Source organism: Otolemur garnettii, unplaced genomic scaffold, assembly GCF_000181295.1.
Source record: "Otolemur garnettii isolate 467f Iridium unplaced genomic scaffold, OtoGar3 scaffold00006, whole genome shotgun sequence".
NCBI classification, from domain to species: Eukaryota; Metazoa; Chordata; class Mammalia; order Primates; family Galagidae; genus Otolemur; species Otolemur garnettii.
In genome coordinates this window covers 1,744,120-1,757,177 of record NW_003852401.1, presented here as the reverse complement: position 1 = coordinate 1,757,177, position 13,058 = coordinate 1,744,120, and the positions used below count along the sequence as shown (strand labels likewise).

At 34.6% G+C, this 13,058-nt stretch overlaps 1 protein-coding gene across 1 annotated transcript in view; it reads left to right on the top strand.

The window, feature by feature from the left end:
• The window catches only part of IFT74 (intraflagellar transport 74), a 103,079-nt gene that overhangs the window by 10,513 nt on the left and 79,508 nt on the right, over positions 1-13,058 (top strand). The window contains exons 3-8 of the mRNA XM_003782844.2: positions 177-312; positions 2,983-3,031; positions 5,420-5,518; positions 5,684-5,744; positions 8,757-8,816; positions 9,982-10,043. Coding sequence (XP_003782892.1) covers positions 177-312; positions 2,983-3,031; positions 5,420-5,518; positions 5,684-5,744; positions 8,757-8,816; positions 9,982-10,043 — 467 coding nt within the window. The remainder of the gene's footprint in view (positions 1-176; positions 313-2,982; positions 3,032-5,419; positions 5,519-5,683; positions 5,745-8,756; positions 8,817-9,981; positions 10,044-13,058) is intronic.

Genomic DNA, 13,058 nt, shown 5'->3' with positions numbered 1-13,058 from the left:
TAGACTTTTAAAATGAATAATAATTTTTAATATTTCAGACATTTAAAAACATAAGGAATAATTTTATAAATTTTACTGTATAGAATTTTAGAAAAATTCTCTTTAGAGTTTTACAATAGTGGAAGTACAGTGTTTTTTTTCAGTTTACTAAAAATGAAATCTTGTTTGTCATTTAGATGCCACCTGGGACTGCAAGACCAGCTTCTCGTAGTGGTTCCATAGGGGCAGGTGGAGTTCTGTCTTCTCAAATCAAAGTTGCTGATCGTCCTGTAACACAACAAGGTTTGAGTGGAATGAAAACTGGGATGAAAGGTATCTGTTTATAAAGATGAGCACATTTTATATAAAAAGTATTATAGTATCATAAATCAGAGTTATAGCATGTAAGAATTATTACATATAATTATAGCATGTAATCAGAATTATAGTATGTAATTCTTATTCTTTGATTCACAAAATTGTTGTGAGGGTGAAATAACAAAATATATATGAAAGGACGTTGTGAACTAGAAAGCTACATAAATATAAAAGCTATTTTATTTTCATTTTCTGAACATGAAACTTCAAGCTCAAGATTAAAAGGTAGATTCCTAGTACTACATGGAAATTTTTTTTTTTTTTTGAGACAGAGTCTTACTTTGTCACCCCTGGCAGAGTGCCCTGGTGTCATAGCTCTTCTAACTCTTGGACTCAAGTGATTCTCTTGCCTCAGCCTCCCAAGTAGCTGGGACTACAGGCACTGCAACAACACCTGGCTATTTTTAGAGATGGGGTCTTGCCCTAGCTCAGGCTGGTCTTGAACTTGTGCGCTCTGGCAGTCTACCCACCTCCACCTCCCAGAGTGCTAGGATTATAGGCATGAGCCACCATGCCCAGCCTTATATGGAAATATTCTGAAATACTTTTTGATAGTTTCCATATCAAAATGGACCCTCTTAAAATATTTGTGTATTTATGAGGAGTCAAGAAATGTTATCTCTTTCTGATAATTTAATATTCTGTTTATAATGTTTCAGTAAGAAAATAAGAGGCTGGTGTGTGGTGGCTTATGGAAGGCTGAGATGAGTGGATTGCTTGAGCTCAGGTGTTCGAGACCAGCCTGAATAAAAGCAGACCCTGTCTCTAAAAAATAGCTGAGCATTGTGGTAGGTGCCTGTAGTCCCAGCTCTTTGGGCACGAGGATTGCTTGAGCCCAAGAGTGTGAAGTTACTGTGTGCTGTGATGCCACAGCACTCTATAGAGGGTGACAAAGTGAGACTGTCTCAAAAAAAAAAAAAAAAAAAAAAGAGAAAAGAAAAGAAAATGAGGCTAGCACATAGATTTATACTGAATCTCCCATTATGCTTCTCTATATGTGTTTAAACAAGCATAAAGGTACACTATATGTTACAAGTCAAAAATTTGATCTCTGGTGTATGTCTATATATATATAAAGAGTTTTTATTTTCTGTTTTTGTGACAGATGATTTATCAGGAATGAAGATATTCCTCTGGTATAGAGTTAATTATTAATATAAGACATTATACATACTACTTTTATAATATAATATATCATCCCTTTTAGGAGACTTAAATTGTCTTTGTTATAATACCACTTAGCTTGCTAAATATTAAAAACCAATTGATTATTTAGAATTCTTTGCTTAATAATTAGTATGAAAAAATCAGTTAAAATTATATAATAATTATCTGAACCTTAAAAAATTTGAAAAGTTATTCAGAAATGTTTATATGTTTATTACTTATGAAAAACATTAAGAGTAAAAAACATACCAAAATTTCATAGTGAATTCATTAAATATTTATCATGGTATTAATTCCTCTTTCAAAACAGAACCAGTGTCATTTAAGATAGTTTCTAACAATATACCTCAAAGCCTTACATTAGAGATTTCTTAGTTTTTGCCATTATACCTCAAAGCCTTACCTGAGAGATTTCTGATTGCTACCAATATGTACCACTCTCTGCTGTAACTTTTGTTCTTAGCTGCTATATTGCCCCTTTGCTCATTATAATGAGACATTACCTTTCTTTTTTTTTTTTTTTTTTTTTTTTTTTGAGACAGAGCCTCAAGCTGTCCCCCTGGGTAGAGTGCCGTGGCATTACAGCTCACAGCAACCTCCAACTCCTGGGCTCAAGCGAGTCTCCTGCCTCCACCTCCCAAGTAGCTGGGACCACAGGCGCCCGCCACAACGCCCGGCTATTTTTTGGTTGCAGCTGTCATTGTTGTTTGGCGGGTCCGGGCTGGGGATTCGAACCCGCCACCTTAGGTGTACGTGGCTGGCGCCTTAGCCGGTTGAGCTATAGGCGCCGAGCCGACATTACCTTTCTATTCTTATCATAAACCTTATAGTCAGTACTCCATAGGCTTGTATACTTTGCTGGGCATTTCATCTCAACAGGGATTGAGATATTTATCTTAGCAATACTTTCTTAGTTCTACTGAAATGTAAAATCATGTTTCTAAAATGTCTCTGAGACAAAGGAAACATAGATATTCTTGAGGAATATCTACACTGTCCAATATGATGACCATTAGTCACATTTAGCCACTTAATTAAAATTAAGTAAAAATTCAGTTTCCCTGTAATACTAGCCAAATTTCAAGTGTTCAGTATTCCCACTGTCCATTTTATTGGACAGTGTTAATATAGAATTTCTTATCTTTGTATAAAGTTCTCTTGGACAACTCTGTGCTAGATTTTTCCTTTAAACTCAGTAGAGGCTACTTGTCTGTAGAGTCTACTTGTCTTAACAGTCCCACCCCTCTATTATCCTTGTGGTCTTCATTCAAGCTTCCCTTATGTCATGATTCTAACGTATTAGTTTTCCTTTCCATTTCAGGGATTATTCTTGATTTATTGGGATATTCATGAGGACCGTCTGAGAATTGTAAAGTGTAATTCTGGTTATGCATTGGACTTGCTATAAAAATGGCATTTTAAAACTGAATACTAACACTTAAAAACATTTTTTTTTAGGTCCCCAGAGGCAAATTTTAGACAAATCTTACTATCTTGGGCTTCTTAGGTATGTTAAATAAACACATCTTTTCTGTGCATGATCAAGAAGTTTTAGCTGTGGTACTTTTTGAAATAGTTAGGTATCTGTTGAGTTTTAAGAATTATTTTGCATTCTGACATAATATCTGGTTAATTTTGCTATATTCCAAAATACATGTGATAATAAATTACGCTGAAAATTTTAAATTTTATATATTTGCATGTATGTGAAGTATTCATTTTGTGTCAGTCCATTTAGGTTGCTAGAACAAAGTACCTGAGATTGGGTAGTTTATAAATAATAGAAATTTATTTATTACTATCTGGAGACTGGGAGGTCCATGATGAAATAGCCAGGAAGATCAGTGTCTAGTGAAGGAAATCTAGGTGTCCTCATGGTAGAAGAGAAGGAGGGCAAAGAAAGGCCTAGCTAGTTTTCTCCTACTATCTATCCTATCCTATCCTATCCTATCCTGCCATGCCATGCCATCCCATCCCATCCCATCCCATCCTATTCTAGCCCATCTGGTCCCATCTGGTCCCATCTCATCCCATCCCATTCCATCCTCAGTGTCTTGCTGTGTCACCCCAGGTTGGAGTACAGGTGCCAGGATAGCTCACTGCAACTTCAAACTCCTAGACTCAAGTGATATTCTTGCCTCAGTGTCATAAGTAGCCAGGACTGCAGTTGCATACCACTATTAATGTTTTTGTTTTTAGAGAAAAGGTCTTGCTATGTTGCCCATGCTGGCCTTAAAACTCCTGAGCCCAGGCAGTCCTCCTGCCTTAGCCTCTCAAAGTGGTGGGATTATAGGCATTAGTCTCCATGGCTGGCCTTTCCAGCCTTTTATAAGGCACCAATTCCATCCAGGAGGGCAGAGTCCTCATGGCCTAATTACCTCATAAAGGCCCTATCTCTTAACTCTATTATCTGGAGATTAAGTTTTAACATGAATTTTGGAGAGAACATAAACATTCAAACCTTAGCATATTTAAAGTTAACTTTTTTGTGGTGTATGATGTACATTATTTGGGTGATGGATACACCAAAAGCCCAGACTTTACTATACTATATATATGTGTAATGGAAGTCAACTTTTACTCCTAAATTTATTAAAAGTTTTTTAAAAGGAAAGAAACAAAACACAAAAAAGTTCACTTTTTCATCTAATGATAAGAATAATCATTAATGCTTTTTTTATAATTATTCTAAAATATATTATTCTATCATTAAAATGTCACCAGTTACTCTAATAAGAAAAGGAAATGTGTGCTTATGATACTTGAATCAGTGCAGAGTTGTGTATAAATATGTACATGGGTAATTGCTATAAATGTATTTGATTTTGAATTCATAAGCTTTGTTATATATCTTTGAATATGTATCTCTACACATATTCAAAAGGAACTTTTTTCTTATTTTCTTCCTACCATTTTCTCTGCACAAATGTCCTACTGTCCTATCTTCATTTTCCCATTTTACTTTATGTTCTTTGTGGCTCATCATTTGTATCTCTTTCTCTCTTACGTCCATTTCATTTAATCCACCTTTCCTTTGTGCCCTAAAAGCCCTATTTTCTTTCTTAGTCCTTGCTGATTCTCAGTTACCTGGTTCTTTTTGAGTCTCAAACTCCTAGAAGGCAATAAAGGATATAGGTTCCCCCATCTGTCCTCAAAGCTAAGATCAATAAGAAAGGTAGTAAAGCCATCAGTTGTGTGGTATTTCTGATATTCAGCCACGTTTTGATCAAAAGAAGGAAAGGAAATACAGCTATTCCTGATCATTTCATTACCTTTCTTCTCCAGGATCTGTGCTTCTGCTCAAAGAATAGCTCTAGCTACTTGTACAATTATTTGGCCCTAGAGCAATGGTTCTTAACTGGTGGTGATTTTGCCCACCAGAAAACATTTGGCAGTTTCTACACATATTTCTGGTTATGACAGCTGAGGTTAGGGGGAGGTGTTACTGGCATTCAGACCTGGACTGCTGCTGTCTGTCCCACAGTACACAAGATAGCTCCCAACATAAAGTACATAACTATTCACTGACCCAAAGTGTCATTAGTGCTACTGTTGAGAAAAGGTCCCCTAGCGGGTAGCAGAAGCTTCAAGGAAGATGACAGGTATCTGCATCTGTCTATGGATTGTACTGGTTTGACCAGTCCTCCATTCTGGTCCATTTTCATCTTTATCAATCTATATCAGTTTCTCTCATCAGTTGAGTAGAATAAGATAGGATATATTTCATTTTTAATAAATTAAGCTACTTAAACTTTTTTCCTTTTTCTAGGTAGTTTCTCAAAATCCTTTGTATTAATTACTATTGCACATTTATGAAAAGTAAATTATGTTTAACTAGAAAGAGTCTTTTCTGGATTAGAAATATTGCTGACTTTTCTTATTTCTTTTCAATTAGAAGTAAAATAAGTGAACTTACAACTGAAATTAACAAACTTCAGAAAGAAATAGAAATGTACAATCAAGAGAATTCAGTGTATTTGTCATATGAAAAGAGGTAAGTAATTTTGCAGTTAAAATATGTAAGATCTTTTTTAGGTACTTGTACTACCGAATAAGCATTCAAAACTCATTCAGTATTTTTGATTTATAATACTGAATTTGTAGTTATCCAGTATATTCATATTGTTCATCTGCTTATTTATTTATTTTGTGTTTACAGGGCTGAAACTTTAGCTGTTGAAATCAAAGAGTTTCAAGGACAACTAGCAGATTACAACATGGTATTTGCTCTCTTCTGAGAAAATTTCCTTGGAACATTTTCATTGCTTTTTACCACTTTAAAAATATAATATTTTATTTATTTATTTATTTATTTTTTTGAGACAGAGCCTCAAGCTATCCCCCTGGGTAGAGTGCCATGGCATCACGCTCACAACAACCTCCAACTCCTGGGCTCAAGCGAGTTTCCTGCCTCAGCCTCCCAAGTAGCTGGGACTACAGGCGCCTGCCACAACGCCCGGCTATTTTTTGGTTGCACCCATCATTGTTGTTTGGTAGGCCCAGGCTGGGGATTCGAACCCGCCACCTTAGGTGTATGTGGCTGGCGCCTTAACTGCTTGAGCCACAGGCGCCGAGCCAAAAAAAATATAGTATTTTAAATACCAAGTAATACGTGAATACATGTTATGAAAGACTAAAACCATAGAAAGTGCTGAGAATAAATTGCCCCTTTCCATTCTCTCATTTCTCTCCGTAGAAGCAACTTGGCTTAACAGATTGATATGTATTTCTCCTGTATTTTTTAAAAAATATTTTAACTTACAAATACACACCCATACTTTTTCTATTACTATTAAAATAAAAATTTAAATAATCATTTAAAAAATAGCTAAAATTCACTCACATTAAAAACTTCAATGCTTTAAAAGCACGTTATCCCTTTCTATGGAGTATTGTCATTATAAAATTTTAAGAATTCATTATAAGAATTATTTAGCATGCACATTACTCTATGCATATGTGTTATTCAAAATAGTATGTGCATTCTTTTGAAACAGAGTATATAACATAACCGTACTGTATGTTTATGTTTAGAAGGATGCTTCTAAATGTGGAATTTCAGAAGCAACAGTCCTTTTGGCAGTGTTGATAAAAGCCTCAATCCTTGGGGTGATCTTGGCCCCATGAAAATTTCTATTGTCAAAATTTTATTTATTTCAACTCCCAAATTGCTGTAGGCTGCAACAGTATCTGGATTTAATGGAAGAGACAAAGTATTAATCTCACTACTCCTACCAAGATACAGTGTTACAGACCAAGCAGGGTGGCTGATGCTTATATTCCTAGCACTCAGGGAGGCCAAGGTGGGAGGATCCCTTGAGCTTAGGAGTTTGAGACCACCCTGAGAAAGTATAAGACTCTGCCTCTACTAAAAATAGAAAAATTAGCCAAGAGTTGTGTCAACACATGTAGTAACAGCTACTCAGAGGCTAAGACAGGAGGATTGCTTGAACCCAAGAGTTTGAGGTTGATGTGAACTAGGCTGATGCCACAGCACTTTAGCTTGGGTGACAGGGTGAGACTATGTCTCAAAAAAAAAAAATAGTGTCACATAGCATGATGATATTTGGCTATACTCCCAGCTACTCAGGAGGTTGCGGCATATACAAATTGCTTGAGTCCCAGGAGCTTGAGATCAGCCTGGACAACAGAGTGACACCCAGTTGCAACAAAACAAACAAACAAACAAAACTAAAAAACAAAAAAAGAAGGTATTATTAGAAAAAGTAAGAAACATTCTACCATAATAGACAAATTATGATTTACCTATTTGATATTGTTATACTTACAAAATTTTATTGATTATAGTATATTACGGATCTTAAATTTGCAGGAGTATACAGTGTCTAATATTTTGTGGGGATGAATATTCAGTGAGATTTTCTTTTTTTTTCCTTTTTTTTGAGACAGAGTCTCACCCTGTCACCCAAGCTACAGTGCTGTGGCATCAGCCTAGCTCACATCAACCAGTCTCAAGCTATTGCCCTTTGTAGAGTGTCGTGGCATCATGGCTCACAGCAACCTCAAACTCTTGGGCTTAAGCAATACTCTTGCCTCAGCCTTCCAAATAGCTGGGACTAGAGGTACCCACCACAATGCCTAGCTATTTTTTTGTTGCAATTGTCATTGTTGTTTAGCTGTCCAGGGCCGGGTTCAAACCTGCTAGCCTAGGTGAATGTGGCTGATGCTGTAACCACTGTGCTACGGGCACTGAGCCCAGTGAGATTTTCTTAATAAATGATGTTTTGTTTTAAATATAATAAAAAAAGTTTTTTAATATAGGAAATGATATTAGATGGAAGAGATTTTTAGTTTTTCTGGAATGCATTATATCAATTACCTTATATAAATATATGAACATGTAAAATACACTGTTCATAGGCTTAATGAGCTAATACCTGATATAGAAAAAACACTTAGCTAGGTGTCTGACATATAGTTATTACTCAATAAATGTTAGGTCAAACTAGCACTTATTATTTATAAAACAAGTGAACAAGGTAACATATGCTAATATATATTCCATTAATAAAGCCACTTTCAGAATCTATTATAGTCAAGTAGTTTGCTTTTAGTAAACCTCCATTCAAATTCTTGCTTTACCACTTGCTAAATTTCTTTATTGGTAAAATGTGGACAATAATATCTATTTCCTAGAATAATTGTGAAGTCTAAGTGAGTTAATACACATAATGGTACCAAAACAATGTTTGATACAGGTAAATACACTGTGTTAGCTATTGATATCACTGCCCAGCCTTTTGAAGTAGGCTTACTTCAATAGTGTTCTTTCTGTGCCTTTCCCTGTTGATTTTTTGTTAATTTTCAGAAGATGAAGAAATCTTTTTATATTTTCACTAGTTAAATTTATAAATCAGCTAATGCACCTCTTCCCTGGGGGAGGGAGGAAGTAACAGATCTTCCCCAAATTTTTATCTTTTCTAGACTCTTCTTTATAAGCTTAGCCATCTTTTTAGAGCAGGCAAAGCTCTACAAAGTATGATTTGCAGGAAGAATAGTTTATTACTACTCACTCTTCCACATAAAAAAATGTAGTTGTTGGCCAACTGCATAGTATATACTTACTTAGGTAACTGAATATTTATTTTTCTCTTAGAAGATAAAATAATTGGAAATATTAACACTTAAAGTATTACTCATTATTTGTAGGACTGAATATCTGTATTATTCTTTATAGAGAATTAATGGGTTTTTAAAATTTTTATTTTTAGTTGGTGGATAAACTTAATACCAATACTGAAATGGAAGAAGTAATGAATGATTACAACATGGTAAGAAAATTTATAAGTATAAACAATTGATTTATAAACTATATACTCCAAAACAAAGCATTTATATCTGGAAATAGTTTGATAAGACCTTAGGGACTTTTGAGATTTGTATTACTCTAATTCTAAATATGACTATATGTTCAGTTTCCTTAATCATTCTTTTTAAATCACATCCTGTTAGATTGGTTGGATGTTCAATGTCTGTTTGCAAGGCTTTGTTTGAACTTGTCCTACACTCAGCATTAGAGAGTGCCATCTTTATGTTCTTGTGTATAAATTAGTTTACAGTACTTCTGCATTAATTTTTGCATGTATGGAGCTGAGTATTCAGTGGAGATAAATGTTACCTTTACATAGTTTTTATAACAGTGAAAGAAAAATGAATAGCTATGAAGTCAGACATATACATACTAACTTTTGATTGCTAAGTGAGAATTTGTGTTCAACTTTTGTAGATTAATTATTTGGTAGAAAACTAAAAAATATGTTAATAGCTAGCTTCTTTTGATTATAAGCATTTTGATGAAAATAACGTCCAACTCATAACTTATGTAACTTATAATTTATTTACCTGTTCAAAGACCATTCTGTAAAAACACAGAATTTATAAAATGACTTCTAAATTTGGGGTTCTGAAACCATGATAATTTAGTAGACAGGAGAATTCATAATTAAAAATTATATTTTAATTAGATATTGAAAGTAAAAACTTCTATATGTGTTTTGTCAGTTATTTGGGATAAGTCACTATTCTAGGCTGAGTATGCACAAGTAGAGTCCATCTGGGAGTATACACAGGTCAAATTCAGAATAAAACTTGTGCTAGTTCAGAATTCAGCATATTACTAATCAGGTATTTATTGAACACCTGATAAATTCTTAAAATGCTGTTTATATAAATCAAGTTTACATTGGACTGTTTCACAGATTATTCAAGAACATTGAATATTCCTGGTGTGAGACTGTGATGACTGTTAAAAGGATGGTTTCTTTTTGTCTAGTACCATTGTTCATTAAACAATTACTGTATGTTTTTTCTTCATATGTGGCAGTAGGATTATTATAATAATTTCTCATTTATTTTATAGTCAGAATAGCCTTTAAAGAAAAAGTTTTGTTTAAAGGTTAATTTTTTATCACTAATTTCTATGTTTTGTTTATTCAGCTTAAAGCTCAAAATGATCGAGAGACACAAAGTATGGATATCATATTTACTGAAAGACAAGCGTAAGTGCAACTCTTTTCAAACACAAACAGATTCAGTAATGAGCTTTATTAGGTCGTTTAATTTGTGAGTCATTTATTTTCTTATTTTCTTATAAATTTTAACTGTTTTTCCCTCTTTCTTTTTTTTCTGAGACAGGGTCTGACTCTGTTCCTGGTGCTCAGCCTGCCTAGTAGCTGAGACTACAGATGTGCATCACCATGCCCAACCAATTTTTCTAGTTTTTGTAGAGATGGGGTCTTGCTCAAGCTAGTCTCTGACCTCAGTCAGTCTTTCCCACCATGGCCTCCTAAAGTGCTAGAATTATAGGCATGAATGCACAGCCCTCCTGTTTCTTTTTTTATTTAAAAAAAAATTAGATATTTGTGGCTGGCTGCTCTATTTCAGTGGTTATGGCGCTGGCTCCGTACACCCAGGCAGTGAGTTCAAACCTCACTTGGGCCTGGTAAACAATAACAACAACAACAACAAAAATTCAAAAAAAGTTTGATATTTGTAATCAAAGTTTTATTTATGTTATCTGTCATCTTCATTTACCATGAAAAAACTAAATTCTGGGTGGCTGGAGAGTTGCTTGAGGCCAGGAGTTGAAAAATAGCCTGAGCAAGAGCAAGGCCCCATTTCTACAAAAAATAGAAAAATTAGCTGGGCGTAGTGGAACACACCTATAGTCCTAGCTACTCAGGAAGCTGAGGTAGGATAATCACTTGAGCCCAGGAGGTTACTGTGAGCTATGATGCCACTGCACTCTAGCCTAAGCAACAGAGTGGGATTCTATCACAAATAAACAAACAACACCCTAATTCTGTAGAAAGAAAATTACCTCATAGATTATATATATAGGATTTTTGCCTCGGGAGCTGCAAATCCAAAGTGGATAAGAACATCTTTATAGTTACCATTTGTAATTTTAGCATGGGCTTTTAACTTTATGATTTATATTTTAGCCCAAGTCTACTGAAAGACACATTATAAGTCAGTAGACTATTTATATTATTATATTAGCATTGATATTTAATAGTTACATTAGTAACCTATGTCCTATATGTAGATTATATGTGCATTTTTATATATAACCTATTTAAAGACTAAATACCAACTAACTCTAACTCTGGTAATAAGAGTAGCTGTGGCAGTAGATATAATATAGTTATCATAGTTATTTCTCATTAAGTTTTTCTATTCAGACAGAGTCCCTCTTTGTTTCCCTGGATAATGCTGTGGCATCATAGCTCACAGCAACCTCCAACTCTTGGGCTCAAGTGATCCTCTTGCCTCAGCTTCCCAAGTAGCTGGTGCCTGCCACAATGCCTGGCTCTCATTAACTTTTTGACCTTAATCAAATGTCATCTAAGGCAAATGCAAACAAAGAAGATAACCTGGGCCTGGGTTTTTTGTTTGTTTGGTTGGTTGGTTGGTTTTTGTTTTATTTTTTTTTGGGCAATTTTTGGCCAGGGCTGAGTTTGAACCCACCACCTCCGGTGTATGGGGCCAGCACCCGACTTCTTTGAGCCACAGGCACCACCTGATAACCTGTTTTTTTATAAACATGCAAGCATAGTATGTCCCAGAAATTAATAGTAATGTCTTTGAGGACAAAGGTAATAATTAACCAAAACTACCAAAATTCAGTAAGACCAGATAATACTATCAGGCATAAATAGTAATTCATTTGATGAAGAATAGGACATTAAAAAATAGTGCTAAAATGTTTGAAAGATAAATGTTGATTTTAAGTAATTACTTTGCCATATATATCATTTGATGTTGCTGTGTAGTACTTTCTTAAAAACTGACAATACTGGCAGACCATTTCCTTAGACAAAGAAATTTTTGGTGACCAACTTTCCCCCTTTTTTTGTTATCCTGACATTAAATCATTTATCAGATATTTGTCATTTGCTATGTATAAGATACTCTTCTAGGTACCTAAAAGAATATGAAACATATAAGCTATAATTTGCTGAAAGACCTTAAAGAGTTCAGAGTATTCATTTATTTTCATCATTATCTTGAAAGTTACATAATACCCAGGCTAATTTATAAATATTCTATTTACATGTTGTACAGATATACCCAAAAACATAATTCTAAGATTTTAAATTTAAGAATGTCATAGATGTTTGTCTATTTGGTTTATCTATGAAGAAAAACATTTTTCAAATATGGTAATTTGTTTTGAAGAGGTCATCAGTTTCAGAAGTGTATCTGTAATTTGTAATTGAAGCTGAGTGAAGTACTAGGTTCCCCTGTTCTTTTTAAGCAGAAATTTGAATTAAGAACAAAAATTATAGCTGAGCACTGTGGTCAGGTATACCTCCTAGCTACTCAGGAGACAGAGGAAAGAGGATTGATTGCTCAAGCCCAGGGGCTTGAGGTTGCTGTGAGCTATAGAGTCACAGGACTCTACCCAGGGCAGCAGATAGAGACAAAGAAATAAAGAACAGAAGTTATTTTTACAAAGTTACTTTTTTTTTATGTGTTTATGATTTTTTTTTATTTCTTATAGCATAACTATATACATTAATGCAGTCATGGGGTACAGTGTGCTGTTTTCATATACATTTTGAAATACTCTCATCAAACTGGTTAACATAATAACCTTCATGTCATTTTCTTAGTTATTGAGTCAAGACATTCATACTCTGCTTTTAGAAAGATTCACTTGTACCCTTGTAAGATTAACCATAGAGGTGACCCCACCAATCACCCTCCCTCTCCCCATCCATCCTCCTTTCCCACCCCCTTCCCATATTCTAAGGCTATAATTAGGTTATGACATTCCTATAAAAGCTATGAATTAGTTTCAAAGTAGGGCTATGTACATTGGATACTTTTTCTTCCATTCTTGAGATACTTTGCTAAGAAGAACATTTTCTAATTCCATCCATATAAACATGAAGGACAAAAAGTCTCCATCTTACTCAGGAATAAAAACAAAGCAGGAGGAATCACGCTACCAGACCTCAGACTATACTACAAATCCATAGTGATCAAAACAGCATGGTACTGGCACA